A 27,601-nucleotide genomic window follows, 5' to 3' on the forward strand; every position below is an offset into this window, starting at 1 on the left:
CTATTTCTCATGTTCATCAATTTTTCTTAAAGTACCTATATAGATATTCCTCAATTATAATTAAGTAGAAGAGAGAAATAAAATATTAAGAAAGATGATTATACTATTTTAGAAAAAAGATCTAATATTTTTTAATTAACTAACTTATCCAACTTCATAATCTAATCAGATTAGTTAAATAGGTCTTATATTAAAAATCAGAAAAATACTAAATAGTTATAATAGATTCGTGTGACTTACTTATAAAGAAGTTATTTAAATAAATACGAAAACTTAGAAATAAGGACAAATTAAGAAGGATTAGCTTTAATAGGCCTTTGCTTTACAGCGGACAAAATATATGCGTGTGCCTCACAGATGCTTCTACGCCACTGTGTGTGTGAACGCCTTATTGCCCCAGCACACGGCACATATCCATCGCATCCTTCCTTTCTTTCCCAATTCAGCTCCCTCCCCCACGCGCCCCTTTCATCCGCGTCCTTTCACGCTCCTCCTTCCCCATCTCATTATCGTTACTCAACCATATAATTTCATTTGTTCATCCCAGAAACCTAAAAAAAAAAAGGAAAAAAAACATAAAATTATGATATTTTTTGCATCAATTCTTCAAAATATGTTGATTTGATTTCATCTCGATCGAAACAAAATGACTCAAAATCACAGATTTATTACGTCAAGAGATGGAGCATCATGAAATATAGATTAGAGTGGACATAGTTAAGGGCAATTACGACGTATCTAATATATGTAAAGAATTTAAAATTAATCTCATTAAGCTTATAAATGATTGACATAGACAAAACATTCTTTCGGATAAAGCAATAATATGTACATATAATACTGGCGATTTTCTGATAATTAAATTTATTATTGTAATGCGATGTTATTCCTATATCACCTATTAAATGTAAAATTCACCTATTCATGCTTCTTGTTTAGTAGCCTTTTGATGTTGTATTAAAAAAACAATATCCCTTCGGTTCCTGATATAAGATCTAATTTCAGAGTTCATGTTAGTCCTATATGTAAGACATATTTGACATGTTTATTAATTTTTTTCAAATTAATCCCTTGATATTTTCTCAGCAATAATAGTGTAGGAAAGAGAAAGGAATCAAGAAAGATAATTAGAGTATTTTAAAAAATATTATATTAATTAATTTAACTAACATTCTTAATCTATTCAAATTAGTTAATTAGATCTTACATTAAAGACGGGATGAGTATAATTTTATTGTTATAGATATTTTAGCTAATATGAGTTTACCTGTACTGTAATTAATCTTCTTATTTTTAGAAGACAATGAAAAATTATCAAACGCTGTAATACAAATCCTGCTGCCTCAAAAACATATGTTGGAATTTTTATTTCATTCTTTTAAAGAATGAGTGGATAAAGTTTAGCGCATGATACAAATTAATTTAGCACATACAATTTTACAAACACACACACACAGAGATAAAAAATAATCTTGTGCACTCACTTGACAGGCAGACAAGTAATGAGAAGTAAATATTGGAGAAATACAATATATTATTTCTTATTCAAATAGTTAATATTAGGAAATTGGTAAAAAATTTCCGTTTAAAAATTTAATTGGCTAAAAGAATCTAAATTTGAGCACATGTAAAAATGATCCGTAAACGTAATATATCTTTTATTGTATATATAACTTTTATATTGATAATAGTTATATATTATTGATAATATCTTACACACAGCAAAAAAATACATTACATTCACATATCACAGTTATACCCACTCAAATTAGATCGTTTTAGCTAATTAGATTTTTACACGGGACTACCAAAATTAAAATTCCCATCTATATTATATATGCTAGCCCCAAATAAGGAAATAAGCCCTAAAAGTAATATGAAAGGGGGAGCGCGTGGGTGTGTCCATTTTTGCGGCGTGTTGCTCTCTCAAGCGTTACGTTTCTCTCATTTCCTTTGCTTTATAAGCTCAGAGATTTTATACTCAGAATTACGCACAAACCAGGACAGCACAAAAGCCATTCTATTATCGTTCATAACCGTTCGTTAGGGCCCAAACTCAGTTTCATTTCCAGAAATCTCTTCTTTCTTCCTCGTCTTCTTCTTCTCGGTTCGTTTCATGGCTTCGTCGCCCTTCCAGAGCGATAACAATAGCATTCAAGAAGGTACTACTCTCGATCCTTCAGCCAGCTTTTTTAATTTTTTTCGATTCGATTCGATTTCCAGTTTCGAAACCGATTGTTTGATTTGTTTGATTCAGTGAGTGAGAGACCTATACCTCTGGACCAGAACGTTCTGCAGAAGCACGTCGCTTTCTTCGATAGGAACCACGACGGCGTCGTTTATCCGTGGGAGACTTTTCAAGGTTTTTAATCTCTTCCTCCCCCTTCTCTTCGGATCATCTTCTCTTCTGCTGTCTTCCTGTATTTAATTTTAAAACACATTTATGAATATAAATATCTATTATCTCTGATTCGATGCGTCATTTTCTATATATACCCTTTCTTTCACGATGAGGGGAGCCAAACAAAGAAGAAGAAGAAAAGAGAATGGTCTGGAGTGGGGAAAAAGGAGGAAGAATAGTTTTTTAGTGGTTATATTTTTTTTTCAGTACTCCATAATGATTTTTCTGAAAAATGATATAATTGGTCTGTGGAATCTTATAATTTTTTTCGTTCTCTTGTTCAGCTAAATGGCATCCTTTTAAGTTTAAAAGAGAGGAAAAAAATTGGTTATTTGTGTTATTTGTGATTTATACATAAATATTTTCTGTAACGATAATTTATTTAAATATTATCTTTGTAAAATTAAATATAAATTTTTATATATTTTAATTAAATTATATTACTAGATGTCCTTTATACAAGAATTATTTAACTAATTTGAGTATATTAAAAAAATTAGTTAAACTAGTTATTTGTAATAAATATGTACTATTTTCGGTCCTTAATATAAGATCTTATTTGAATTTTATTTTGATCCTAAATATAAGATCATAATTCACTTTATCTCTTATATTTATTCTTTTTTTATGATAGTTTTTCTAATAATAGTAGTTCAAGCTAATACACTTGATTAACAAGGAATTTTAAGAAACACAATATCTATTTATTATAAATAATTAATTTAACTTATTTTTTAATCTACTTAAATTAATCAACTAGCTCTTATATTTAGGATCAGGGATAGTATTGTTTGCCCTATTATGTGTATTAGTTAAAACTACTATTTGATAAAATCTTTAATATATAAACTACTACAAAAACTATTTTAAAAAAATAGATAAATGTGAGAGATATTAGATTTATATTTAAAATCAAATTAAATATCAAATTAACTCTCATGTTAAGAAGGGAAGAAATACTTAACAAAAATAATAATAAAAATTTTAATTTTTACTTGAATATGCCTCTTGCAACATTAGAGTTCGACTGAACAAGGAAGAGATCTATGCAATATAATATACATATAGATGTGCGTGCATAAATTAATATTTAATTCCAGATCAACTAGGATCTAATTCCGTCGTAGTTGGAAAGGAAGCAGCTTTAGGGTGTGGGATGGGAAAGAATTATTATTCAAAATAGAAAATAAAAGTACATTATTGCCCTCCAACCGAACATGATGCCCAGGAATTCTCTCTCCAGTGAAGCCGGAAAAAAAGGACTCGTGCCTCCTGTTTCTTGTCCCCTTCTTTCCTTATCCAAACGTGGCACAAAGGAGTAAACTATAATTTCTTTTTTTTCCTCCTCCTGTTTTGTCAAGATAAAATATTTCAAATGCCGCCTCAAGAACTAATTAAGAAATCTGTAAGACGTCAGGTTCATATATATATATATATATATATATATATATAATTATCCATGTCGATTCCTCATATTGAAAGTGAGTTTTATTGGGTGTTTGGATATAATCAAAACCATAGTTTTAAAAGTGTTTTTACGTATACGAAGTAAATATGTGAAAGTTTCTCCTGATTTACGAAAAAATGCTTTTCAGAAGACTTCTGATGCTTCCCAAATACCCCCTAAGTGTGTTAACTGTTGAGGACCAAACCAAATATCTTCAATTCTTCATTTAGTTTTAAGGGATTTATATATTATTGATACCCTCCTTAAATCCTATGAAATCTGGATCCAAGAATTTTAGTCCTGGTTTTGCATTTTTTGCATTTTTTTAATCATATTAATCCCAGAACTAATTTGTATGGTAAACTAGAATGTACCTGTTTGACATCATATTGCTTAAAAATTCAAAATATAAGCAGCATAATAATTCCATATTAATTTTTCATGGGAATATTTCAGATTAATTTTAATCTTTTGACCTTTCTTCGTAGGCTTTAATTTCTGCAGTATTTCTTTTGTATATTTTATATAAATATTAGTGACTTCAGTTAAAATTAATTTAGTTGTGAAGAACTATGCAATTTTGGGGTAAGAAAATGACTGAATATATTTTTCTTTTTTCCTTTTGTTTTGTAATGAAAAGAGGATTAAATGTGTGTGTGGATTAAATTGCAGGATTTCGAGCAATCGGGGGTGGGATCCTCTTGTCCATTGCGAGTGGTTTTCTTATCAATGTCGCTCTCAGTCGCAAAACCCGTCCTGTACGTTTTAAGTTTTAACCCTTTCCCCCTTTTTCTTTAAGTGAAATATAACTGTTCAAAATATTATATTCAGGTGAATCTCACTAATTATTATCAATATGATCCCTTTAGCTTGACGTACTTAACTCAATTTAATATATTATTAGATGTTCAGGTAGTATCTTAAAAAAGTAAGTAATTTTAAAAGCATCTAATCACGCATAATCATTAATCAAGCACATAGTTAAAGTGGGCTCTCTAGCACTGAAAGAAACATTACACCCGAAGAAAATAGACGAGTGCAGGTCATATATATTTTTGTCCGTAAATCTTATTTATAAGATATTTTCAGTATGTTTTATAAAAACCAAAAAAACAAATTTTAAGATGCATGAACTCTTTATTAAAATATAATAACTTTTTAATTTTATTCTTATTTACTATATACATGTTTCAAAAAAATAACTATATACTCCTCTGGTCCTATTTATAGGGCAGAGAGAGAATATATTTTTTAGTCCTATGTATAGGGTACTGAAAGAAATTTTTTGTATCGATGTACAATTTTACCCCTTATTTATTATTATGTTGACTTTGTTTATATGAGATATAATGTATGCTAAATAGGGATAAAGTTGAAAAGTCATTAAATTTTAAATGAGAGTAATGAAATTTAATTTTTTCTTGGTTTGTGTGAACATGTTGAAAATGTCTTATAAGATCAGAAGAATACACTATAATAAATCAAAGACAAATTAAAAATTTAATGAAGTGATTTATAATTTAGAATAAAACTAAAAAAAGGACGAAAGGAGTATTTGATAATGACATAAATTAAAGTCAATGACCCACCTCCCACTTAGTACGTCGGTACAAAATTAGCAATTTAAGTCTTTATTGCAATTATTAGATGTTAGTCCCTCCTGTCACTTAGGTAATACTCACGTTGTACTATTTTTACTGTAAATGCAGCCTAAGTAGCAAAAATCAATATTTTCAAACCATCCTTGAAAATATTCCTACTTCTGAAGTGATCGAAAACTTTGGAAGAAATCTCTTTGCCTTGTAACTTTTGTCTTAATAAGTGTTGGTTCTTGTGTTGCAGGGAAAGTTTCCTTCTCCACTGTTCCCAATTGAAGTTAAAAACATACATATGGCCAAACATGGAAGTGACTCTGGAGTCTATGATACTGAAGGAAGGTAAATTAAATGTCACTAATAATAATACTTGGGAGGATTGCTTTGAGGTCTTGAGAAAGAAACACAACTACCAAAAAGTCTCAATGATAAATTGGAAATTATCACTTTCTACTATGAAATTTGTTATTATAAACTGCTCAGTTGTTATTGTGACTTTTATTAGTTATGTTCTTTTTTTCCCCCCACTTCCGTGCAATTCTCCCCTAATTTATTTTGTACCTCATCTTCACTCACAAAATTAACAGCTCAAGCTAGTTAAAACGAACAACGTAAGACACTATATATCTGCGCTCAATCTTCATGCTTTGAAGTTTTAAGTTCCATAAATGACACCAAAGTTTTTTTGGACGTATCATTTTTTTTTGGAGTGAATTCGACGTATCATTTTCTTATTTATGGATCAAATTTCAGGTTTGTTCCTTCGAAATTTGAAGAAATTTTCAAGAAGCATGCAAAAACATACCCAGATGTTTTAACATATGACGAGCTCAAGGCCATGATGAAAGCAAACCGAGAACCTAAAGATTACAACGGATGGTAAGTCAGTCGGTCTGATATATCTACAATATATTCCTGAATGAAAAAATTGAAGGGGAAACTTTATTAAAGTGAAACATTTGTTCATGTCCCAACACTCAAGCACTATTATATACTCCCTCTGATTTTAATTATAAGATCTCGTTTAGAGGTTATAAACAAGATCTTATAATTAGGACTGAAGGTAGTATCATATGCTCCCCAATTCTACTCACAAAAACTGGTCAAGTTGGTATGAATAATCCTCGTGAGGTGGGATATAGGTTCGAATTCTATTGCCATTGTGAGGGTTTCACTAGCAAATAATATATTTATTAAAATCTTCTTGACTTGGTATCATGTGAAATTTATTGAAATCTTCATTGACTTGGTATCATGTGAATGGATATGCATAGGGTGGCTGCCTACACAGAATGGAAGATCCTATATGACCTTTGCAAAGACGACAAGGGTTTACTGCGCAAGGAAACAGTCAGAGCTGTTTATGATGGAAGTCTCTTTGAGAGGATGGAAAAGGAGCACTCTGAGAAGAAAAAGAAGAAATAACTTTAATATTCTTTGAAACGTCTGTGTAATTATTACTTTTGGAATGTTTGTTGTTTCTTTATTTTATCATTTTCTGATTATCATGTCCTTTTAATTTAAGGAGGTTTATGCTGTGTTCAAGTACTAGGAGAAAATATATGAATGACTTTGTGGTATTTATTTATATAATATATAGCAATGGATTCTAATGTTTATTTTATGAAAGAATTGCAATTAATAAGTATTGAGTTTGTTAGTTTGATTTAACACATCAACCCCCTCCATCAAAAAATTCAGAAAAATGGCCCATTTTTAAATATCCTTACCTTTGGCAATTCAAGCAAACTAATTAATTAGCCTCAAAACAATTTCCAGATCCCATCTAAAAATGAAAAATAGAAACTTTCTTTTTAGTGTAGGGACCAACTTATTTTAGGGGCATGTGTCCAATGGATTTTGCACTTGCGGTGACATATTTAGCATATAGATACACACATTATTATTGTACATATCGAAGAAAATTGAAAAGCGTGTGTGTGTGTGTGTGTGGAAGAAAGGGAAAAAAAAGGTGAAAAGAAGAAACACATTGGACAACTCACAAGTGAACCAATTCCATTTCTATCCCAATTTTTAATTTATGAAAGCATAAGTGCTCTTCTAGATGCTTCCCTTTAAAGAAAATGTGATATGCTTAGCTTTCTTGCATGTTAATACAATGAAGAATCAAAAATCGTAGTAATTGGATTTTTTTTTGGCATAAGAAAAAATGACATTAAAAAAATGCAAGAGTTTAATATTCAAATAGAATTATCAGAGAACCTTAAAAAAGAAGATCATGTGCCCGTTTGGATCAGCGATTGAAAAAGCTGCTTATTGAAAAAGCAGCTTATGGATAAGTGAAATGGGGTAAAAGCAAAATTGGATAAGCTGAATTGTGTTTGGATTGGAGTTCAAAAAAGTCCGTTTGCAAAAGTGAGATTGGTAAAAAATTGTTTGGATTATGGTTGAATAAAAGTAAGTTTAATTGTAAAATGACCAAAATGGGCATGAATTTTAATAAATAATAAAAAATAGAAAAAAATAATTTCACATAATACAATGGAATTAAAATAATTTAATATGAATAAGTGAATTAAATTTTAAAATTTTAGAGAAATCAAAAAAATTATTTTAAATATAAAGTGAAAGAAGAAAAAAATTGAATTGAGATAATATAATGAAGAAGTAAAATTTAATGAGTGAATTAGAATTAAGAACTTTAGAGAAATTATAAAAAATATTTAAGAAATGAAGTGCAACATGATAAAAAAAATAAATTAACATAATACAATAAATTTAATTTAATTTAATACGAAGAAGTAAAATTGATTGAGTGAATTAAATTTGAAAGCTTCATAGAAATGAAAAAAAAAGATTGTTAATATAAAACTAAACATAATTTAAATGGATAACAAAGTTTTGAACACCAATTGACAAAGTAAAACAAAAATATTACATAATTAATTAATTGATAAACTATGAATAATTTGGTCTCTGATTGCATCACGAACACGATTCATATGCGATGAAGACTGTGATGTTAGAGAAATACCATATACTATGCGATGAAGACTGTGATGTTAGAGAAATACACATATACATTAAACATTTTGAATTCAACCTTTTTTTTGTTAGAGAAATACGGGGCAACAAGCCATCATCTTATTCCATTATCATTCGTGGGAGAGAGACTCCCAACATATCATTATCCAAATGCTACTTCACGCATTGAGGAGGCACATCAAAAACAGCAAACTCCTTGTCCTGTACAATACTCAAGTTGGCACGGAATGTACTCAAACATTACCCTCCCTAAAAACATGATTAAACTGTAAACTAGAAAAATTACTCAGCTCTTTCTGAATTAAATCAAAAACTTCTCCATCTTGCAATTGCTGCAACATCCGGATCATTGAGGACGAATAAGTTTCAAGGATTAAATAATTTATATTGCTCTCCCTCACAAGTCGCAAAGCCCTCAGAATTGTCCACAATTCTGCTCTAATTGCCGAGCATTTTCCTAGCTTTTTTGTGAATCCCCTCATCCAAATGTTATATCAGCTCACACACAAATCAACACACACACACACAACTCCACATGCTTCGATCAATCGCCTATCACTGCCAAATTCATCGAAAAGCAACACAAAAATAGGAACCGGTCAACCTGTCTCAGATCAGACCACCCGACGCTTGCCAGAGGTAGATCGGACACTCTATTCCACTGGGAGGCTAAGAAGTCGAAGCACACCTCACATGCACCGACAGACGGTGGCGACCTGGGTTGGAAACGCCGACAGCAGCTTGGAGAAGGACGAGACGCGATGAAGGACTAGGCTCTCGGTCACTCAAAGCCACACCGAAGACAATGACCCCACAGTAGAGACGCGATGGAGCTGACGACGACCAGGTGTCGGTGGTTCTGGCGAGGACATGACGGCGGATGCTGGGCTCCAGCTCGTAGTCGCGGAGAGAGTTGAGGCGGAAGAAAAAAAACGAGGTGAAGAAAAATGAGAGATTCCTAGCTGCTGAAGTAAAAAAAAACCCCCTGACACTTTTCAACGGTAAAAAAATAAGCTCTTAAAGTGAGGAGATAAGCCACAAAATTCTGCTTAAGCCTGACCGCCCATTTTGGAGCTTAAAATGTATAAGCTGCTTTTTTTTTTTTAAGCCCAGCCAAACACCGCCTCTTCAACCAATCGGGCTTATAAGTAAAATAAGCTGCTTTTAAGTCCAAATAAGTCTTGCCAAACGGACCCCATGACATAACTTCAACAGACATATGACAAAAATCCTAAAGCAAAGTTAAAATTTTCTGCCATGTTATGATAGATGCATAAATGAAAAGGTAGATCAGCAGGAATATAAATGAAGAACTTCTAGACAGTTGACAATTAGTAATGGCCTAAATCTTGCTTCTATTAGGGTTTAGGGTTTAGGGTTTAGGGTTTATGTTGTGTTCAATTACTAGGAGTCGCTATAAATAACAAATAACAACTTTGTTTGAAGTAGTCGCTATACCATTGTGAGTGCCTATTCAAGCGTCAAATATCATAGTTTCCTTTAGGTGGAGTTTGGACATCCATTCACACTTGTAAGAACTTGTTGTCTTGTTCCTGTGTTTGGATAGTATTGGAAAAGAATATTTGAGATTTAAAATAATTAGGATGATTAAGTATTTGAATTTTTTAAAGAATTTTAATGAAATGTTTTCTTGGATTTGGATAATTCAAATCTATAAAATTTTATGCAGCCAAATAATGAATTTTAATTTGTCCAAATCCAAATCCAAATCCAAATCCCCACTAATCCAATAATATAACCCATATTTTCTAGTTTATTAAGGATTGAATTATACCAAGACAAAAAATTTATGTGAGTTGAGTTGTGCGGAGTCGAAATTTAAGCACTAAATCGGGGACCAAAACTCAATTTTTTTCTTTTGTAATGTCATTTTTTTAAAAAAAAAAAGTTTTATTGTCAAACTTTGGTAACAATCATGTACAACGCAAATGGACTGAGTTTGATGGCCCAAAAAAAAAGAAAGAAAAGGGTCTGAATTTCATATATTATGAATATCTTAAAATGGGTGGGCTATCCACAAGCCCATTTAGGTTGTCCAATCCAACCCACAACCTACTGTTAAAAAAAATCAGTAATGACGTTTATTATTATTATTATTATTATTATTATTATTTTAAAAGTAATTAGTGGAGAAAAAGTCCTACGGCCATACTCGAGAGGAAAATTACCACTCCACCTGAGTTCGAAACGCATAAACCTCGGGTGATCAGCTCATTTGGCTTCTCCACTGGAAAAACCCTACCGAATATTTAGTTTTGCGCCTTCGTCGCAATCTGCAGGGCGTCAAGCTATGAATGTTTATTGCATAGCCAAGCCTCAAGCTCTGCAAAATGAAGCTAGTTGAAGGCATTTTGATCTCCTTACTATCCAAGATGTTGCTTCTTATGCGCAACCTCTTTCAAATTGGTCGGAGAACTTCCCTCCGAGTGAGCTCATTTGCTATTTCATATTCTGAAAACCCTAGTGCGTCTGGTGCTTCATCATCGTCATCATTGTCACGTAGTTCCTTCATTGCTTGCCCTTTGGTTTGGTTCACTAGTTTTCTTTTTGTATTTAGATTCCCTTTTGTCTCCAAGTCAAGCCCCCAAGGTTGTATTGATGACATTACCTCTGACTCATTGCGAAGCATGTCACAAAATGGCCATTGGGATGATCCAAAAATGGCCAGTATATTTACATCAGCATTAGCGCCCATTTGGGTGTGCAAGGTTTTGGGGAAATTGAAGGACGATCCGAAGCTTGCCTTGAGGTTCTTTAAGTGGACAAGAAGCCAAATCGGTTTCCGCCACACCAGCGAATCGTATTGCATCGTGGCTCACATTTTGTTTTGTGGGAATTTTTACCTTGATGCAAGAGAGATACTTAGGGAGCTAACTTTGCTAAATATAACACTGCCAGGTTATGATTTGTTTGATATGTTGTATTCGACAAGAATGTTTGCCGTCCAGGCTATGGAGTATTTGATTGTTTATTTAGCGTATTAGTTGGGTTGGAAATGCTTGAAGAAGCTAGTCAATGTTTTTGGAAGATGAAGAAGTTCGTGGTTCTTCCAAAAGTGCGATCCTGTAATGAGCTTTTGCATAGACTTTCGAAAGCAGGTAAAAAGGAATCATCCATGAAGTTTTTCAGGAACATGGTTGAGGCTGGCCTTTCACCCACCATTTTCACATATAATATAATGATAGGATATTTGAGTAAAGAAGGAGATTTAGAAACTGCTAGGAATTTTTTTGAAGAAATGAAGCGGATGGGCCTCACTCCAGACATAGTGACATATAATTCTCTCATTGATGGACATGGAAAAGCAGGCTTATTACATGAAGCAGTTGATATATTTGAGGAAATGAAAGGTGTAGGATGTGAACCGGATGTGATAACCTACAATTCTCTAATTAATTGCTTCTGCAAGTTTGAAAGAATTCCTCAAGCTTTTGCTTATCTGCATGAGATGAAGAAAAGGGAGTTGAAACCAAATGTTATAACTTATAGTACACTTATTGATGCATTTTGCAAGGCAGGTATGATGCTGGAAGCAATCAAATTTTTTGTTGACATGAGACGCTTGGTCTTTTACCTAATGAAGTTACATATACGTCTCTGATTGATGCAAACTGTAAACTAGGTAATATGGTTGAAGCATTTGCACTGGCAAATGATATATTGGAGGCTGGACTCAGCTTAAACAATGTGACCTATACCACTTTATTGGACGGTCTTTGTGAAGATGGTAGGATGAAAGAAGCAGAGGAGTTATACAGGGGAATATTAGAAGCTGGAGTGGCTCTTAATATAAAAACTTATACTGCCCTTGTTCATGGATATGCTAAGGCTGAGATGCCTGAGAAAGCAATGGATATTTTGAAAGAAATGAAGAAGAAAAGCATCAAATCAGATATATTGTTTACGGAACCATAATATGGGGCCTTTGCAAGCAGAAGAAGATTGAAGAAGCAGAGGCTGTAATACATGAGTTAAAGGATTGTGGTCTAACTTCAGATAGTTATATATACACAACCCTTATGGATGCATATTTTAAGGTTGGAAAAAACAGAGGCACTTAATCTGTTTCAAGAAATGCAGGAACTGGGCATTGAGGCAACAATTGTAACCTTTGGTGTACTAATAGATGGCTTATGCAAAAAGGGATTGATCCAGCAGGCAGTTAATTACTTTGGCCACATGAAGAGCATTGGTCTGCAACCTAATATAATGATTTATACTGCTTTGATTGACGGCCTTTGTAAAAATAATTGCCTTGAAGAAGGAAAAAAGCTGTTCAATGAAATGCTGGATGAGAAAATGAGTCCAGATAAAATTATTTACACTGCTTTGATTGATGGGAACCTGAAGCATAAAAATCCACAAGAAGCTTCATGTTTACGGGTGAAAATGGTTGAAATGGGTATGGAGTTAGATTTGGTTACTTATACTTCATTAATTTCGGGTTATTGTGACTGTGGTCTCTTACAAGAGGCAAAGTCATTGCTTGATGAGATGGTTGCAAAGAACATAATTCCTGACGAGGTTCTTTGTATTCGTCTATTGAGAAAATATTATGAACTAGGAGACATAAGTGATGCTCTGGCTCTGCAAGATGATATGATTAAGAGGAGCCTGATTGCTGGACCCTTTGATGTTACAGCTTTTTCTGTACACACTTAAGAGGGAAATCTTGTTTTTCTTAGTCCATTTTTCCCAGTTATAGTGACCCAGCAATTAGGATTTTGAGGCTTGATTCCAGGATTGAATAACATAATTCAAAAGAATATGGTGCCTAATTATGGAAGGGCAATTGCCAGTTCCACTTGATGCTTCTGGAAGGTACTCTTGTGTGAGTTCTGCTTCCAGGGTTCCCATTGCAAACTTTTGTGTGTAATGAGACCAGAGAATGATATTCTTGTTCCTGAGGATAGTTCTTCTCGGTGAGTGATGACCGTCTGCCTAAAATTTTGAATTATATTCTTTACTGGCCACTTTCATTATAAATTATTAAGTTAGAGCCTTTTCCTTGCGACTATTAAGCTCCATGAAGATTTTCCATTGTTTATTGTTCCTTGCAGGAATCAACCATGTCAGAACAACAACTTATGTGGAAGATGTGAAGGATTTCAGCTACAGTTGATGATTCTTTTATCACTTAGATGTACAAGGTATTTTGTACTTTTTAAACATTTTCAGCTTAATATATACATGAAAAATATTAGCATAATCATCGTAATTGTGTCATCACCACAGCCATTATGGTGTTCATATGCAAATTTATTATAGAATTTCAGGGCAGGAACTATCCCTTTTTACGGTCAGGAAACATCTTTCCATGGTAAATGGTCCCTAGTTTTATCTGAGAAAACACGTTTTTCTTTTGTCTTTTAAGTGTGCTGGATTTTGCAATATAAACGGTTGCTTCTTTATGCCCCCCCCCCCCAAAAAAAATGACTCAAAAGATATTGTCTTTGACTATGCATTATAGTTCTTCGATCCCTATAAGCAGACCAGTGTTCGGAGTTGAGTATCATCATTCCTTCTGAACTCATGTTGGATGGGTCAATTTCTTCTTAGGTTTTCAATCTCAATTCCATCCACTTCTTACCTGATTTCCTAGAAGTGAAATGACTAATTGAAAGCCTTTCATATAATAATTAGTGAACCTAGGAATAATATTGATTGGCTGAAAATTATCTTTTACTTTCAATCTTTAATATAAAGTTAGATAACTAATTTGAGGAGATTAAAGAATTAGTTAAGTTAGTTATTTGTAACAAGCATGTGTTGACTTTCCCGAAATTACCTTATTCAATCATATATATTGAAACTACACTTGGGTGAAAATACTTTATAATTAATAGGGATATTTTTGAGAACACATTAAAAATTTGGGAGAGAAAGTGGATTGATGTCTTATATTAGGATCGTCAACTAATTCTTATATTTAAGAGTAAGGTAGTATAAGATAAAATAAGTAAGCTTAGAAACAATGTTTTCTCATTAGTAAGTTTAGAAACAATGCTTTCTCATTGCCCCATAAGGAAGAGTGTCGGAATCCACTCATAGTCATGGTAAGGGGAATCCTAAAACCTCCTAATTTAGACGAAAACTAATGACGTGGATTCCCCCTATGCTTTCTCTATAATAAGATAGAGCGTAGGAATCCTCTCATGCTAATGGTAAATCCTAAAACCACCTAGTGAAAACTAACAACATGAATTTCGACAACTCTTTTCCCTTTCCTCTCCTCTCTGTTGGATGTATCTGAATGGGGCTTGCTTATGTTAGTAACAGATAGGCACCAAAGTGCGATATAAGAAACAATCTAATGAATGTCCCTATTGAGCGCTAATACTACTCAATTTCAGATTAGGCATCTGATATTGCCTTGATCTCCATTAATTGATTGCCTTTGGAGAACTGATGTTCGAACAGTTATATCGTGCTGAGACTTCACTTGGCTTCCTCACCAGTCAAGATATCCTTTTTAGAGCTACTTGCCACTCATTGGTGGGGAATTCTCCTCCTTAGCTATTAAACCAACCCAGTTAAGCAATCTATAGAATAATAAATACTATTTAATGTAGGAGTAAGCATTTAATGTTGCCTTGATCTTCATCCTTAATCCATGAACATAAACTTATCCAATTTTTGATGCCAAAATCTATGTCAATTAGGACCATTAAAAGACGCAAGGCATCAATCATACCTCCTTGTAGCAACCAACAAAATTGACAAGGAAGAAATGCCCTAAGAAAATCAACTATAGGTGCCACCTGCAAATTCCAGAGAAATGTTAAACTGCCTGAGTCCTAAGACCAGAAAATAAACTGCCAAGTAAATCAGGAGTAGTCCCAAACCCTTGCAATAAAAATTACCCATTTGTTCCCTCGCGTCCCAAATCCAGTACCCACGATCACCTTAACCTTCCTATTCTAGCTTCCTACGTTTAACAAGGGTTCCTAACCTATTAAAATTACCCTACTTAAGCTTTCTTCCAGCTGCCCGTAATAACAACTTCATTGTTGATTGAGCTAGCTAACCCTTGCAACTCCTGAGCTCTCTCTTTATCCTTAGATGAATCCTATGTGTCACTTGCACCCTCAACTTTCTCCCACATATATCTGACAACTGAGAGTTCTAGGAAGTCTGCATATCTTGGATATTTGTACAAATCAAAATGTTGGATGTAGTTATTTTGTTTCATAATCGGGGCTGCTGGAGTTATGGATCTTTTTATTTGGAATTAATAAGTACTGCAAGTATATGTTAGATGGTCTGCTATAATATATATTTTTCTGCACAGGCTCCATATCATACTCTTATTTCATGCATAAACAGTTTTTGACTAAGAACCAAGTATGAGAACCAATTACTTGTGCATGCCAACAGGCTTGAATTGGAGGTACATTCGTATTATCTTCAATGTTGGGAAGGTTACTTTCATGATAGGCACTAGAGAAATTCTTGCATACTTGCATTCTTGGCTGAGTGCTCATTCATCATTCAGACTTTACCTTGAGGACGAGCTAGCTTTCAAGGGAGCTGCAACTGATGGCAACTCAAGCCCAGCGAACGAAAGAATGCATGACTCATCCCACAACTTAGCCCAACAACCTTAGTGGAGAAGGTACAGTTGGTTGAAGTTCACACTACATGATTTATAGAGAATATTTATTAGGCCAGTGGTCCTTAAAAGTAATGTGGCTTCACATTGGAAGGGCACCATTTGAGGGTTGCTATCTTGATATTTTCCTTTTTCTTGTTTGTTTTCGCTTTTGTTACATTCTGAGCATTCTCGCTTGACAAGGCAAGCAAATGATTAATCATCTTTTTTAGTTGGAGTTTCACCCTCGTGATATATAAATAAAGCACAATCTTGCCTTCTTCACGAACCCGGCCCGCCCTTAATTCTTATCTCAAAATTCTTATGTTTGCCCTCTTTGGTTTTCGAGTTTGATTGGATCTGTTGTTTTGTGATGTTCTTGGTTTTCAATACCACAGCTAATCAATTCAATTGTCTCTTATCAACAAGAAAAAAATCGTCTCTATCCCCCCAATGACTCGCTACTCCCTCTCACAACTAAATAAGTCTCCTTTTCAAACAGCTTCTGTCACTTAAAACCTAAAGCTCGGGTGCATTTCCCCTCGTCTCGCAAGAAAAAACCTAGCCTCTTTTTTCTCAGGAAAACAAGTCTCTTTTTAAAATTTCTTTCGTTAATAAAAAAAATTGGTCTAATTGATGAAGGCAAATTTACAAGTCATTAAGGCTTGAGTTTAAATTTTACTATTAATGCAAGCCCTCTGTTAACAGGTAATTTATAATTATCATTATAATTTAAGCACATCTTTATTACAAAAAGTTGGTCCAATTGTTATTAAGCCCATCTTTCAATCCCAGAGAACCTCCAAAGTTAAAGTGAGGGAGTAAATCCAAAGGTTATTTGTTCTAGTCGCCCGAAAGTGAGAACTATCAAAAGACTGCGTCGACGCACGCACGCACGCTAATGCAAACAATTTTCTCTTACTATTTACATGATTAAATGCATTTCCCAAAAATGTGAAAATGCTTAGGAAAGCTAATTTATACATGAACTATGAAGACATTTGATCAGAACTAGGACGAATGGTGAGGACAAACCCAACTCACGAATATGGCTGCACTTCGAAGTTTGAACACTCAATATCATATTCCAAACCTCTTTGAACCACACTCGGAGCAAAATTTAGATGCTTCTCTCAGAAATGGGGCCCCACATTCATCACAAAACTTTGCAGGACTCGATGGCTGCAACGCAATGGTAAAGCTTCTCAGTCAGGAAAAGGACAGCAGTTACACAATATCAAGTTATCTCAATTATCAAAATCAATTGCCCTGCTAAACTCCCATGGAGCATAACAAGATAACACTGAGTCTTCCACTATGATAGAAGCCCAGAGCAACAACAGAAGAATTACAACGAATTGATAAATCGCAAATCTGCATTCATTAAATAAAATAAGAGCCTAAAAAATAAGAAACAAGCGCAGGGCCGAAACACAAATCACACACACATAAAACATAGCAATTATGAGTAAAATGTGCCTTTTATCAGAATATAGAAGCAAATTCATTTTAATTGGATTCGGAAAGACATTGACATAAATAAGGGATCATCATTCACATTTCCCTAAAAGTGACATCGTTGCTGGTATTTTTATAGTTCTCAGATATTATTACTGCTAGAAATAGCGTAGATAATGGAACTATTTTGGCATATGTGCATATTAGCTATCTCGTTGGTCCCTTGTCTCCAGATTTGCAATTGCCTTATCGCAGCTTCACTGATACCTATAAGCACCCATGTATTATGCTTCAATGAACATCCATAAGAATTCGAGACAACTTGTCATGGCTTCGGAGCCTTAAGCTCCCTCTAAATTCTTGTGCGTTCATTGCCATTTTTTTCATTTCTACTTGGGTCAATGACCTACATTTCACCAACTTGAATCTTTCTAGATCAGTCTGGTTTCCAACTTATCCAAACACCCTGAAATCACTGTGCACTTTTAGTGCTTTGGTTCATACAAGAATCTCAGATCATAGGAAGTTTCGTTTTGTTAGCTTTACCATATGGTGACCAATTCTTGAGATTTAAATTACAGAGTTTTTTGCCTCCTTTTTTACACACACACACACAACTATTTTCATTCAATAGAGTTTGAAGGGGAAAAAACCCTCAATTTCTACAAAATATACTCACCAGTATATGCAGGCGTCCACCAACATGGCCACTTGTGAGTGGTTGTAAGCAGGGCAACTGTTGAGATATTGTTGGTGACTGGTGAGCATGAGAAATTTCAGGTAAGTGTGAGGAAGGACCACAGTGATTGTTGTGAGAATAGGGGCCTGCATGCTGACTCTGATGCATAGTTTGATGGTTCTGGTGAACTGGATGAAACTGAGGCTGATGAGCCAAGCTTGCATGTGATGTTTGCATGGAGTTTGCTGCTGAAAATACATGAAGAAATAAAAATGGTGCCTATGTTCTAAATTTCTAACGCATCAGCAAGATCAAAATCAGTCATGTCTTCTCGTCAGTTCAGTGGAAGATTCACATTTCACATTAACCATTAAGATTGCAGTGAAAATAGGGGCATGGGGGGAATATAAAGAATTTGATCTCAAAGAGAAAATAAGGATACAATCTTTAACTTTAACCATCATATTTATTTCTTCCTTTCTGCTTGTTGTCTAACCAAACATTTCAAATTTTCTTTCCTTCTTTGTTCTTTTTCTTTTTCCATTTCTTCTAAATCTAGATAATTATAAGAAATTTCATTCCCCCTTACAATATGGTGACATGATATCACCAATTCCATCAACTGTTCTCGTCTAGACCATGCAATAGTTGGTGTTTCGGCAAAACTGATAAGGTGATCTGTATTGATAAGAGTTGTCAAAATAGTACAATTTGCACAGATAATAAACCTCAGCAACAAGTTTTGCAGGGTGAACTGGGAAATCAAATGAATTAAAATGTAATTGAGATGATGCAAAAGACAGGTATCAAGTAGTCATGTGACTGGGGCACGTCAGACCCCAACGGCCACAAAACTGTAAATGTGGTTACAATGATTACCGTCATCTCTGCAATCTTCAAATGAATTGGTTTGAAGTGACAAAAACACTAATTGCTGACCAACCAATTGAAAGACAAACTTATAAGAAAAGCAAATTAACTTGTGCTTCACTTACAGAGCGAAATCCTTGAGAAGTACTCAATGTAGACGAGTTGTCAGCTCCAGGATAACTCTGCAGAATTGAGTCAAGTCAGGACCATGAAACACTAAATGAAGTTTGGATTTACAAAAGCCCATAAACTAGAATGCAGTTACTCTCTCAATATTGTATGACCAAGCTATTGACGTGGTTTTATGAATATCAATCATGATTATGGAGTCAAAAATAGCCAAGCGCATAAATTAATAATTTGAGCTGAGCCAACTGAACTTCATTGCCAAGGTTCATACATAGAAATTGCATTTTTAGTAATGCTTAAAAAGTTGCAGTCACAGAAACTTCTCTTAGAAGTTTAGAAGGAGCATTTCATTGCCAAAATGAGCCATATTATGCTTACAGGTAGACCAGAGATATTGGCCATCATGTTTGATGCTGTACGCCTAAACTTGTGTCTTGGAGAATAAAATTTATAGTCACGTGCAGAGATAGCAACCTCGTGGCGACCTGTCAATCTCTTAAACCTGAAACAAACAAGTCAGACAAGCATTTGCAATTGGTAAAGTAAAACACCAAGATGCTCAACTTACCACTCAGCATCATCAATAGGCATGGCATCTGGTTTTTCAACAATATTCAAACCATTGACTACCACAAAGCGGACACGCTTCTCTTCTTGAATTACTAGTTCTGGAAACCTTGTCCTTGTTTCCATGGAAGTTGCCAATTCTCTTCTCTTGTATGTGCATGGTCCTGACGGGGAGCAGCTTGATAAAGACATCAGTGAATCAAAAACTTGCGAAGAAAAATAAATAGAAGTCCATCCACGTCACAATGCATTAGTTTCCCAAAAATGTCCAACTCACTCTTATCTTAGAGGGTAAGTAACAGAAGAGTGCGTAAACTTAAATCTTATAGAAGATCTCATTATTATGCATTTATTTATTTTATAGATAAAATTAAAAGCATATTAGGTTAGTTATGATTGGTTTGACCACGGTCCCACTAGTGAACTTTGAACCAATTCCTCGACTAGTCTGAGGACTGATTCAATTCTCATAATTTTCTTTCTTTTTTTTTTTTTTTTTTTGGGGGGGGGGAGGCGGCGGAGATTTCTGTACCTTTCTTTGGAAATTTCTTGGCAAGTTTTCGGTACAAACCACCAGCTGCTTCTAGCGCTACCCCAATTGTCTTTTCACGAATGCCATTCAAGGAAGCAAGCCGGGTGTTGACATCATTTACTAAGCTTTCGTACATGTTTGCAATATACATCAGAGGTAAAGCAAAACTAGGATCTCCTTCATACTGGGCCTCTCTTGTCTTCCTTTTATTGAGCTTATCTTGCCCACACTGAGCAGTGTAATCAGCCTCAGAATCAGCCACTTCAATTACATGGTCATCAATAAAATGATCCACAACAATTTGTAGAAATCTTGCCCTGGCTGATTCGATGGGTGAAACATCTAGTTTGAAGTTGCGATAAAATGAGTTTGCAACAACTTCATCTTAAATGATCACATATATTTAACCCAAAGACAAAAATTCCTATCAACTAAAAGAATAAACAAGTCCAAGAAATTTTAGTACTTCACCATCAATGGTCAAGATATTATAAGGGTCCCTTGAAGAGTCGTTGTTCTCGAGACTGGAGCGATCCTCTTCAACTTCCACATTGTGAAGTGGCAAGGAATTCCTATGGGGTTCATGCATGCAGTCCTGCAAAACAAGTACAAATCATCTGTATAATTAAATTACTCTACAACCACAAGCATATACTTTCTTGCTCAAGCCCACCCATCAACCGGCTGCCTGAAAAGTTGAATAAACTATGCACAACGGAGACAATCCATGATGACAAGGATACAGGACATGAATCACATAAATAGCGTGAAAGAACAAATTCTGCAGTGTTTGTATGAAAATTGAAGTTATGTATCAGCTCTGATAGAAAGACCGCATATGCATAGGACAAGATACGGCTCCCACTTTTAGGCTTTAAACCAAGGGGAAATTTTTTCCTTAATAGGGGGGGGGGGGGGGACACCAGGCAATACAACTTACGACGGCACCAGTATCATTATCATTGTCCAAGCTATCTTCGGTGACAGCTTCGCGATCGACCTCGGCTTCGATGTCATCCATATCGGAGGTTCTACTCTCAACGGTGTTGAGAACGTGGAGTGGGCCCTCAATGAACGAAGTGGGAGAGTTGAGATTATAGTGCTGCACAGGAACCCTAGTCCCCATTTTCCACTGACTCGGAAAATGAAAAATAGAGGCTGATTTCGTACTCCAAAGTCAGCCAAATTCGGGAATTTCTTTCCCCTGATGATTTTCCACCTTAAGTAGAAAAACTTGGTTCCTAGAAATGAAGAAGAAAGAACCCATTAAATTGAGTTATACAGTGAAGTAGAAGAAGAGAGTTGGAGGAGGAAAAGGAGGACAAACCACTAGCCAGAACTCAACGGCTATGCGGAGAAGAGGAGGGAAAGATTAAGAATCCAAAGCTGAGACCATACCTGAGGTCCTCGGCAGGTCAAAGCAGCCCCCAAACCTAAGCCCGATCTAGATGACTTGCCAAACCAGAGCTTTTCCGGCTTCACACCAGAAATTATTTATTTTTTATTTATTTTCATTTCAATTCAATCACAGGTTCTGTTTTAGGACTTAATTACGTTCAATTTAGATGTGTTTTTTATTGGCTTTCGAATGTGCTCATAAAAAATGTTTATTTTTATTTAAATTTTCAATGAAATACTTAAAATACACATTTTTCACAATACTAGTTTTTTGTCAATAAATACTAATGTTTTATAAAAAGTGAAAAAAAAGAGAAATTTGACTAAAAGTTCCTGTTTAAAAACTTAGTGGGTTAAAAGAACTTAAATTTAAGCAAGTGTAACTTGTCCGTAAGTGCAACATATCTTCCGCTATGTGTAACATATCATCAATAATGTGCAATAATTATTAATACTAGAGTTGTTGCACATAGCAAAAGATATGTTGCACACAACGGAAAATTTATTACACCCATAGATTACACTTGTACGCACTCAAATTTAAGTCTTTTTAGTCAATTAAATTTTTAAACAAGCATTTTTTACCAAATTTCCCAAACCAAAAAAAAACTGCTTGCCAAACCGGGGAAAAAAAAGGAGAGAAGGAAATAGGAAGCAAGCCAGGAGGATATAAATGGGGACAATAACCAAAAAAAGAAGTTGAAATTTTGTAAATACCAAACAAGAAATATCAACAAAAATTTATTGTCATTTGTAAATTCAGACTTGTTAATACTAATTAAAGTTATATTTTACTAAACCCGATTTGGAATTTGTAATTTTCAACTTCTTTTTCTGTCATTCTCCCACATAAATGAGGGGAAATTATTTTTAAAAAATAATACATAGTTTGATATTTTGTTATTAATATTTTTAAACAATTTTACAATGTAGATGGCAGAAAAAAAATATCATACATATAAAAAATTTTCACAAAAAGGACATGAGGAAATTTTAAATTAAATTAAAAAATCAAAGTCCATTTTTTTTAAATAATCTAAGACAATACTACCGATCTAGTTAATTAATTTAAATAGATTAAAAAATTAGTTAAGTTATTTATTTGTAATAAATAGGTATTGTCTTTCCTAAAATACTCTTGTGTATTAGTTGGAATTGCCATTTAATATAACTTTTAATATGTGTAATTACTACAAGGATTATCTTGAAAAAATAGATAAATATAAAAGACAGAGTGAGTTTTAAGTTTATATTTAGGATCAAATTAAATATCAAACTAGTTATGATTAAATTAAATGTGAAACTAATTATTATTATATTAAGGATAGTGAAAAAATAAATTAACACATACAATTGAAATAGCATAGGTTTTCCATTGCTGGAAATGCTTGATGCATATTATAAATGAAAAATATTGCTACATTTTATTTTTATTTATGCATTTACATTCTATTCTAAAATTTTAGAGAAAATGACAAATAAAGACCCCTAAATTATTAAAACTACACAAAGATCACCTGAATAAGTAAAATTACTATGAAGGACCCAGTCCCATATTGCAAAATATGAAATCTTAGAGAAATGTCTGAAATGCCCCTCAGTCAAATTGTAATTTGGTCTCCTGAAATTGTCGTCCGCTAAAGTAAACTTGTTATTTCCCATAGTCAACTTGTCATTTGGCATACCTTCAATCAAGTTGTGATTTGATCTATTGAAGTTGTTATTCGTTAAAGTGAACTTGTCATTTTCTATAGTCAACTTGTCATTTGACTGAGAGGTATTTCAGACATTTCATCAATATTTCATATTTATAATATGAGACTGGGTCCTTCACGGTAATTTTACTTATTCAGATGACCTTTGCATAATTTCAGTAATTTGGAGGTCTTTATTTGTGAATTTCACAAAATTTTAAGACTTTTCCAAGCCAATACTCTGGGGGCACCGTAGACAATATATAATTTGTTCATAAAATATTGCGAACAGCGTAGCTTGGCTGCAAATAACTCACGTGGCTTCCATGGAAGCAGATAATTCTATGCCTGCCATTGTTCCACTCGTCAAATTTTGAGTGGCCAATGACCTTCCCATGCGTGACGAAATCTAGTGGACGATAAGGTATATATGGAACCAACCTTTTCTATACACTATTCTCTTCCAAATCTTATCCCTTCATTAACAATAATGGCCATTTCCAGTTCTGCAGACTGGTCTTTGGCTTCAACTACCAACTGCTGCAGAAGAAGAACCTACCACCTTCTTCATACTCTCGTACCCACTTCTCAATTCGCTTCCTTTTCCTCTGTTCCTCACTCCAATCCTCGATTCTTCACTGTTAGGTTCTCAGGCTCGCCCACTCCGATCTTGGAAGAAGAAGCATGTCAACCCCATGCTCCTGTAATCCAATTCGATGTGAAATTTTCAGATGATGTGTCGCAGTACTCAAAGCCTTCTGGTGCTGAGAATCTGAATGAGTTCGTTTGTGGGTTATTTGAAGATCCTCAAACGGAGGAACTTGGGTATGAATACTATCAAAGATTGAAAGAGAGGCCTGAGTTTAGACCAGAGGAATCAACTTTAGAGCATGTGATCAGGTATTTGCTGAGATTTAGGAAATGGGGCTCCATTTTATCTGTTTCAGAAGACCTGAAGATTTATTCTGTGTTGCCTGATGTAGCTACATGTTCTATATTGATTAGTAAATGCATAAGATCTAGGAAGTTCAGGATTGCCGAGGCATTTCTTGATGTTTTCCAGGATTCTCAAAGTACTGAAGTTGCTGTTTCAGCTTTTGATTCCGCCTTGAGAAGCTACAATAAGCTTCATATGTATAGGAGCAGTGTTTTAGTCTTTGAACGCATGATATCCACCAAGTTAACTGTTGCAGATTATTCCAGATGCTATCTACACGCTATGGAGGCTTACATGAAACTTGGTGATAGTGACAAAGTGGTCCAGTTGTTTCAAGAACTTGGAAGTGAACGATCATTGATTACTTCAAAAAGATATTGGTCTGTGATATATGGCATTTTATGTGAGTCATTAGGCCAATCAAGACGAGCATTCGAAGCTCTAAAGTACTTCAGGGACATGAATAAAAGAGGGGTTATTAATGATTCTATATATTCTACATTAATATGCTCCTTTGCAAGTTTGCGTAAGGTGGATGTAGCAGAGGAGCTTCTTAGAGAAGCAAAGAGGAAAACAAGGATAAAGGATCCAGAGGTGTACTTCAAACTTGTGTTGATGTACGTTGACGAAGGTTTAATGGAGAAGACTCTTGAAGTAGTTAAAACAATGGAAAATGCAGGTGATGCAGATGCCTTACATATTTTGATTCTTTAATTGAGTTTTGATGAAGGGATAATATATATATCTATATAAATTGTAGGAAGCTGCACACTGTTCATATTTTGTCCACTCTAACTAGAATTATATGTATTAGGAGATTTAAGATAGAGTTTCTTTTTGTCATAAGATACAGACATTACTACTTTACATTGACTTATTTGCAAACAAAGACTTCATCTTGAATGAGATAAATGTACATACATGTTGCAAGTTAATAGGACTGAGTTTTTATTATTTCTCGTTTATTTCATTCCCTCTTGTCATTCATTTTTCATTGCATATTTTCCAAAACCAAACATATAGTCAAAAGAAAGCCAGTCAACACATTACAGTGGAAGAGAGAAGATGCGCTTCTAAGCACATAAGCACTGGAAATGTCACAGATTACAGGGCATATGATGACTGTTTTCTTACCGTACTAGTACAGCCCATTTGTAGTTGCATTTGTTATCTGCTTTCACTCGCAAACCAAACCCGCCATCTTTATCAAAGTTAGCTCGATCTACTTATAATCACCTTCTTCATGGTCCAAAAAAGGTTGCCACAAAAATCAAGTTTATTTCTAGAAGATAGACCCAAAAACCAACCCCTCCTTTTGATTACTTGAAGTCATGTTACTTCTACAATGTTTCCTTGTTTCACATTGCATATACTGATACCGGAGCTAATGATTCTGCATTGGCAGGTATCAAGGTCACTGACTGCATACTATGTGCTATTATAAATGGCTTCAGCAAGAGGAGAGGATTTAGAGCTGCTATCAGTGTTTATGAGCAACTAGTTTCAAAAGGTCATGAACCAGGACAGGTCACCTATGCATCAATCATAAATGCTTATTGTCGTATTGGCCAATACACTGAAGCAGAGAAGGTGTTCTCGGAGATGGAACAAAAGGGCTATGATAAATGTGTTGTGGCCTACTCAAGCATGGTTGTGATGTATGGAAGAACAGGAAAGCTAAGAGAAGCCATGAGGCTTGTGGCTAAGATGAAAGAAAGAGGGTGCAATCCCAACGTGTGGATTTACAATTCTTTGATAGACATGCACGGGAGGGTAAAGGACTTGAGGCAGGTTGAGAAGCTATGGAACGAAATGAAGCGAAGGAAAGTCGCGCCGGATAAGGTTACCTACACGAGCATCATTGTAGCGTATAGCAAGGCAAGAGAGTTTGAAAAATGCATCAAGTTTTTCAAGGAGTACAGAATGAATGGTGGAGAGATTGATAGGGCTATGGCAGGTGTGATGGTGATGGTGTTCTCAAAGGTTGGACAAGTTGATGAACTAGTAAGACTATTAAGGGACATGAAGATGGAAGGGACAGGATTGGATGAGAGGTTGTATCAGTCTTCTTTGAATGCTTTAACTGAAGCCGGAATGCAAGTTCATGCCAGGTGGTTGCAAGAGAGCTTCAAAGTAGCATGAGGTATGATCTCCTCTGATTTAAGGATCCAGTGTGGAGAAAGATAGAAAGAATAGTGAGACCCACCTCTCAAGTAGGTCTGTGTGTGTGTGTGTGGGGGGGGGGGGGAATAGGCCTTTCAGTCACTAGAAGATATCTGTCAAAAGTGAAGCTAGAAACACTAGAAATGCTCTGGTATGTGTATATAACAATGTGTACCTTTCGTGTGAAATGGGGCTTCCAAATAAATCAATGTGTTTGGAAGATAGCTCTTGTAATTTTAATGTAAGTAAGGAGCAAGGACTAGTGAAGCATGAATCGTTAGGGTTTTCTTGGTGTTGCTTAATGTATCTATCATGTCTAAGCTTCTTGTCTTGGTTGTTGTGTGTATATACATACATAGGAAATTTGGGGATTTTGGTTAAATATTATTTCAACTTTTTTTTCTTGGTTAGATTTGTGTTTTAGTGCCTATAATTTTTATGTAATATTTTTTATTTTTGTCTGTAGTTTTGCAAAGCCATAACAATTGGGTTAACAACTTTTGATTTATTTCAAGCTATTAAACATTTGTTAGTATGTAAATAAATTGTTACTATTGCTAACCATAAACCATCTTGACATGTTGAATATGCAAAACTCATATCTCTTGATCAATGAGGGGGTATGGTAATATAGACATATGAATGGATGGATTTCAGTTTATTTAAATCATTCCTCCTGTAAAAAGGATTTTATTGCTTAAAAATAATGAAACTTGAGTTGAAAATTTTCGTCTCTAATCCATTTTAAAACAATTTTTGGAGTTTAGGGTTTGTCTCTAACACATTTTAAGTAGAATTTATTCATTTATGAAAAATATAAATGATGCCAATTCCATAGAAATGCAATATATATATCCTGTTTATGTGCAAATTCAAGTTTAATGCATAAATTACATTACAAATTATTATAACAAAAGTACAGTACATTTAGCCAAGGTGATTAAGAGGGTGTTTGGCAACCTTACCAAAATCACTTTTGGAGCTCAAACCATGGTTTTAGGATTTAAATTGCCAAACACATCATATTTTTTATGAAACCATGGTTTGACCCACTTAAACTATGGTTTCATGAAAACCAAACAAAAAAAAAAGCTTTTGAAAGATATAGTTCTT

At 34.4% G+C, this 27,601-nt stretch overlaps 3 protein-coding genes and 1 pseudogene across 3 annotated transcripts; 3 read left to right on the forward strand and 1 right to left on the reverse strand.

Annotated features, from left to right (window-relative positions):
• Window positions 1-2,073: 2,073 nt before the first annotated feature.
• Window positions 2,074-7,031, forward strand: LOC114739339 (probable peroxygenase 4). The gene is made up of 6 exons (XM_028927392.1): window positions 2,074-2,162; window positions 2,258-2,362; window positions 4,521-4,606; window positions 5,691-5,785; window positions 6,197-6,322; window positions 6,718-7,031. The coding sequence occupies exons 1-6, from the start codon at window positions 2,117-2,119 to the stop codon at window positions 6,866-6,868; spliced, it is 609 nt and encodes a 202-aa protein (XP_028783225.1). The 5' UTR covers window positions 2,074-2,116; the 3' UTR covers window positions 6,869-7,031.
• A 3,662-nt stretch (window positions 7,032-10,693) lies between these two features.
• Window positions 10,694-16,350, forward strand: LOC114739335 (putative pentatricopeptide repeat-containing protein At2g02150; annotated as a pseudogene).
• Window positions 16,351-16,866: 516 nt separating this feature from the next.
• LOC114739337 (uncharacterized protein At2g02148-like) lies at window positions 16,867-21,748 on the reverse strand. Its single transcript, XM_028927391.1, is given in 10 exon segments — window positions 16,867-17,243; window positions 18,199-18,419; window positions 18,422-18,443; window positions 19,194-19,250; window positions 19,576-19,699; window positions 19,766-19,928; window positions 20,297-20,638; window positions 20,768-20,891; window positions 21,237-21,537; window positions 21,695-21,748. Coding segments are annotated over 9 exon segments (1,341 nt in total). The 5' UTR covers window positions 21,423-21,537; window positions 21,695-21,748; the 3' UTR covers window positions 16,867-17,141.
• A 2,102-nt stretch (window positions 21,749-23,850) lies between these two features.
• LOC114739336 (pentatricopeptide repeat-containing protein At5g13770, chloroplastic-like) lies at window positions 23,851-26,886 on the forward strand. The gene is made up of 2 exons (XM_028927390.1): window positions 23,851-25,004; window positions 25,731-26,886. The coding sequence occupies exons 1-2, from the start codon at window positions 23,879-23,881 to the stop codon at window positions 26,465-26,467; spliced, it is 1,863 nt and encodes a 620-aa protein (XP_028783223.1). The 5' UTR covers window positions 23,851-23,878; the 3' UTR covers window positions 26,468-26,886.
• The last annotated feature ends 715 nt before the right edge of the window (window positions 26,887-27,601 follow it).

This window comes from Neltuma alba, unplaced genomic scaffold (assembly GCF_004799145.2).
Source record: "Neltuma alba isolate B1F8T4 unplaced genomic scaffold, ASM479914v2 tig00013894_pilon, whole genome shotgun sequence".
NCBI lineage: Eukaryota > Viridiplantae > Streptophyta > Magnoliopsida > Fabales > Fabaceae > Neltuma > Neltuma alba.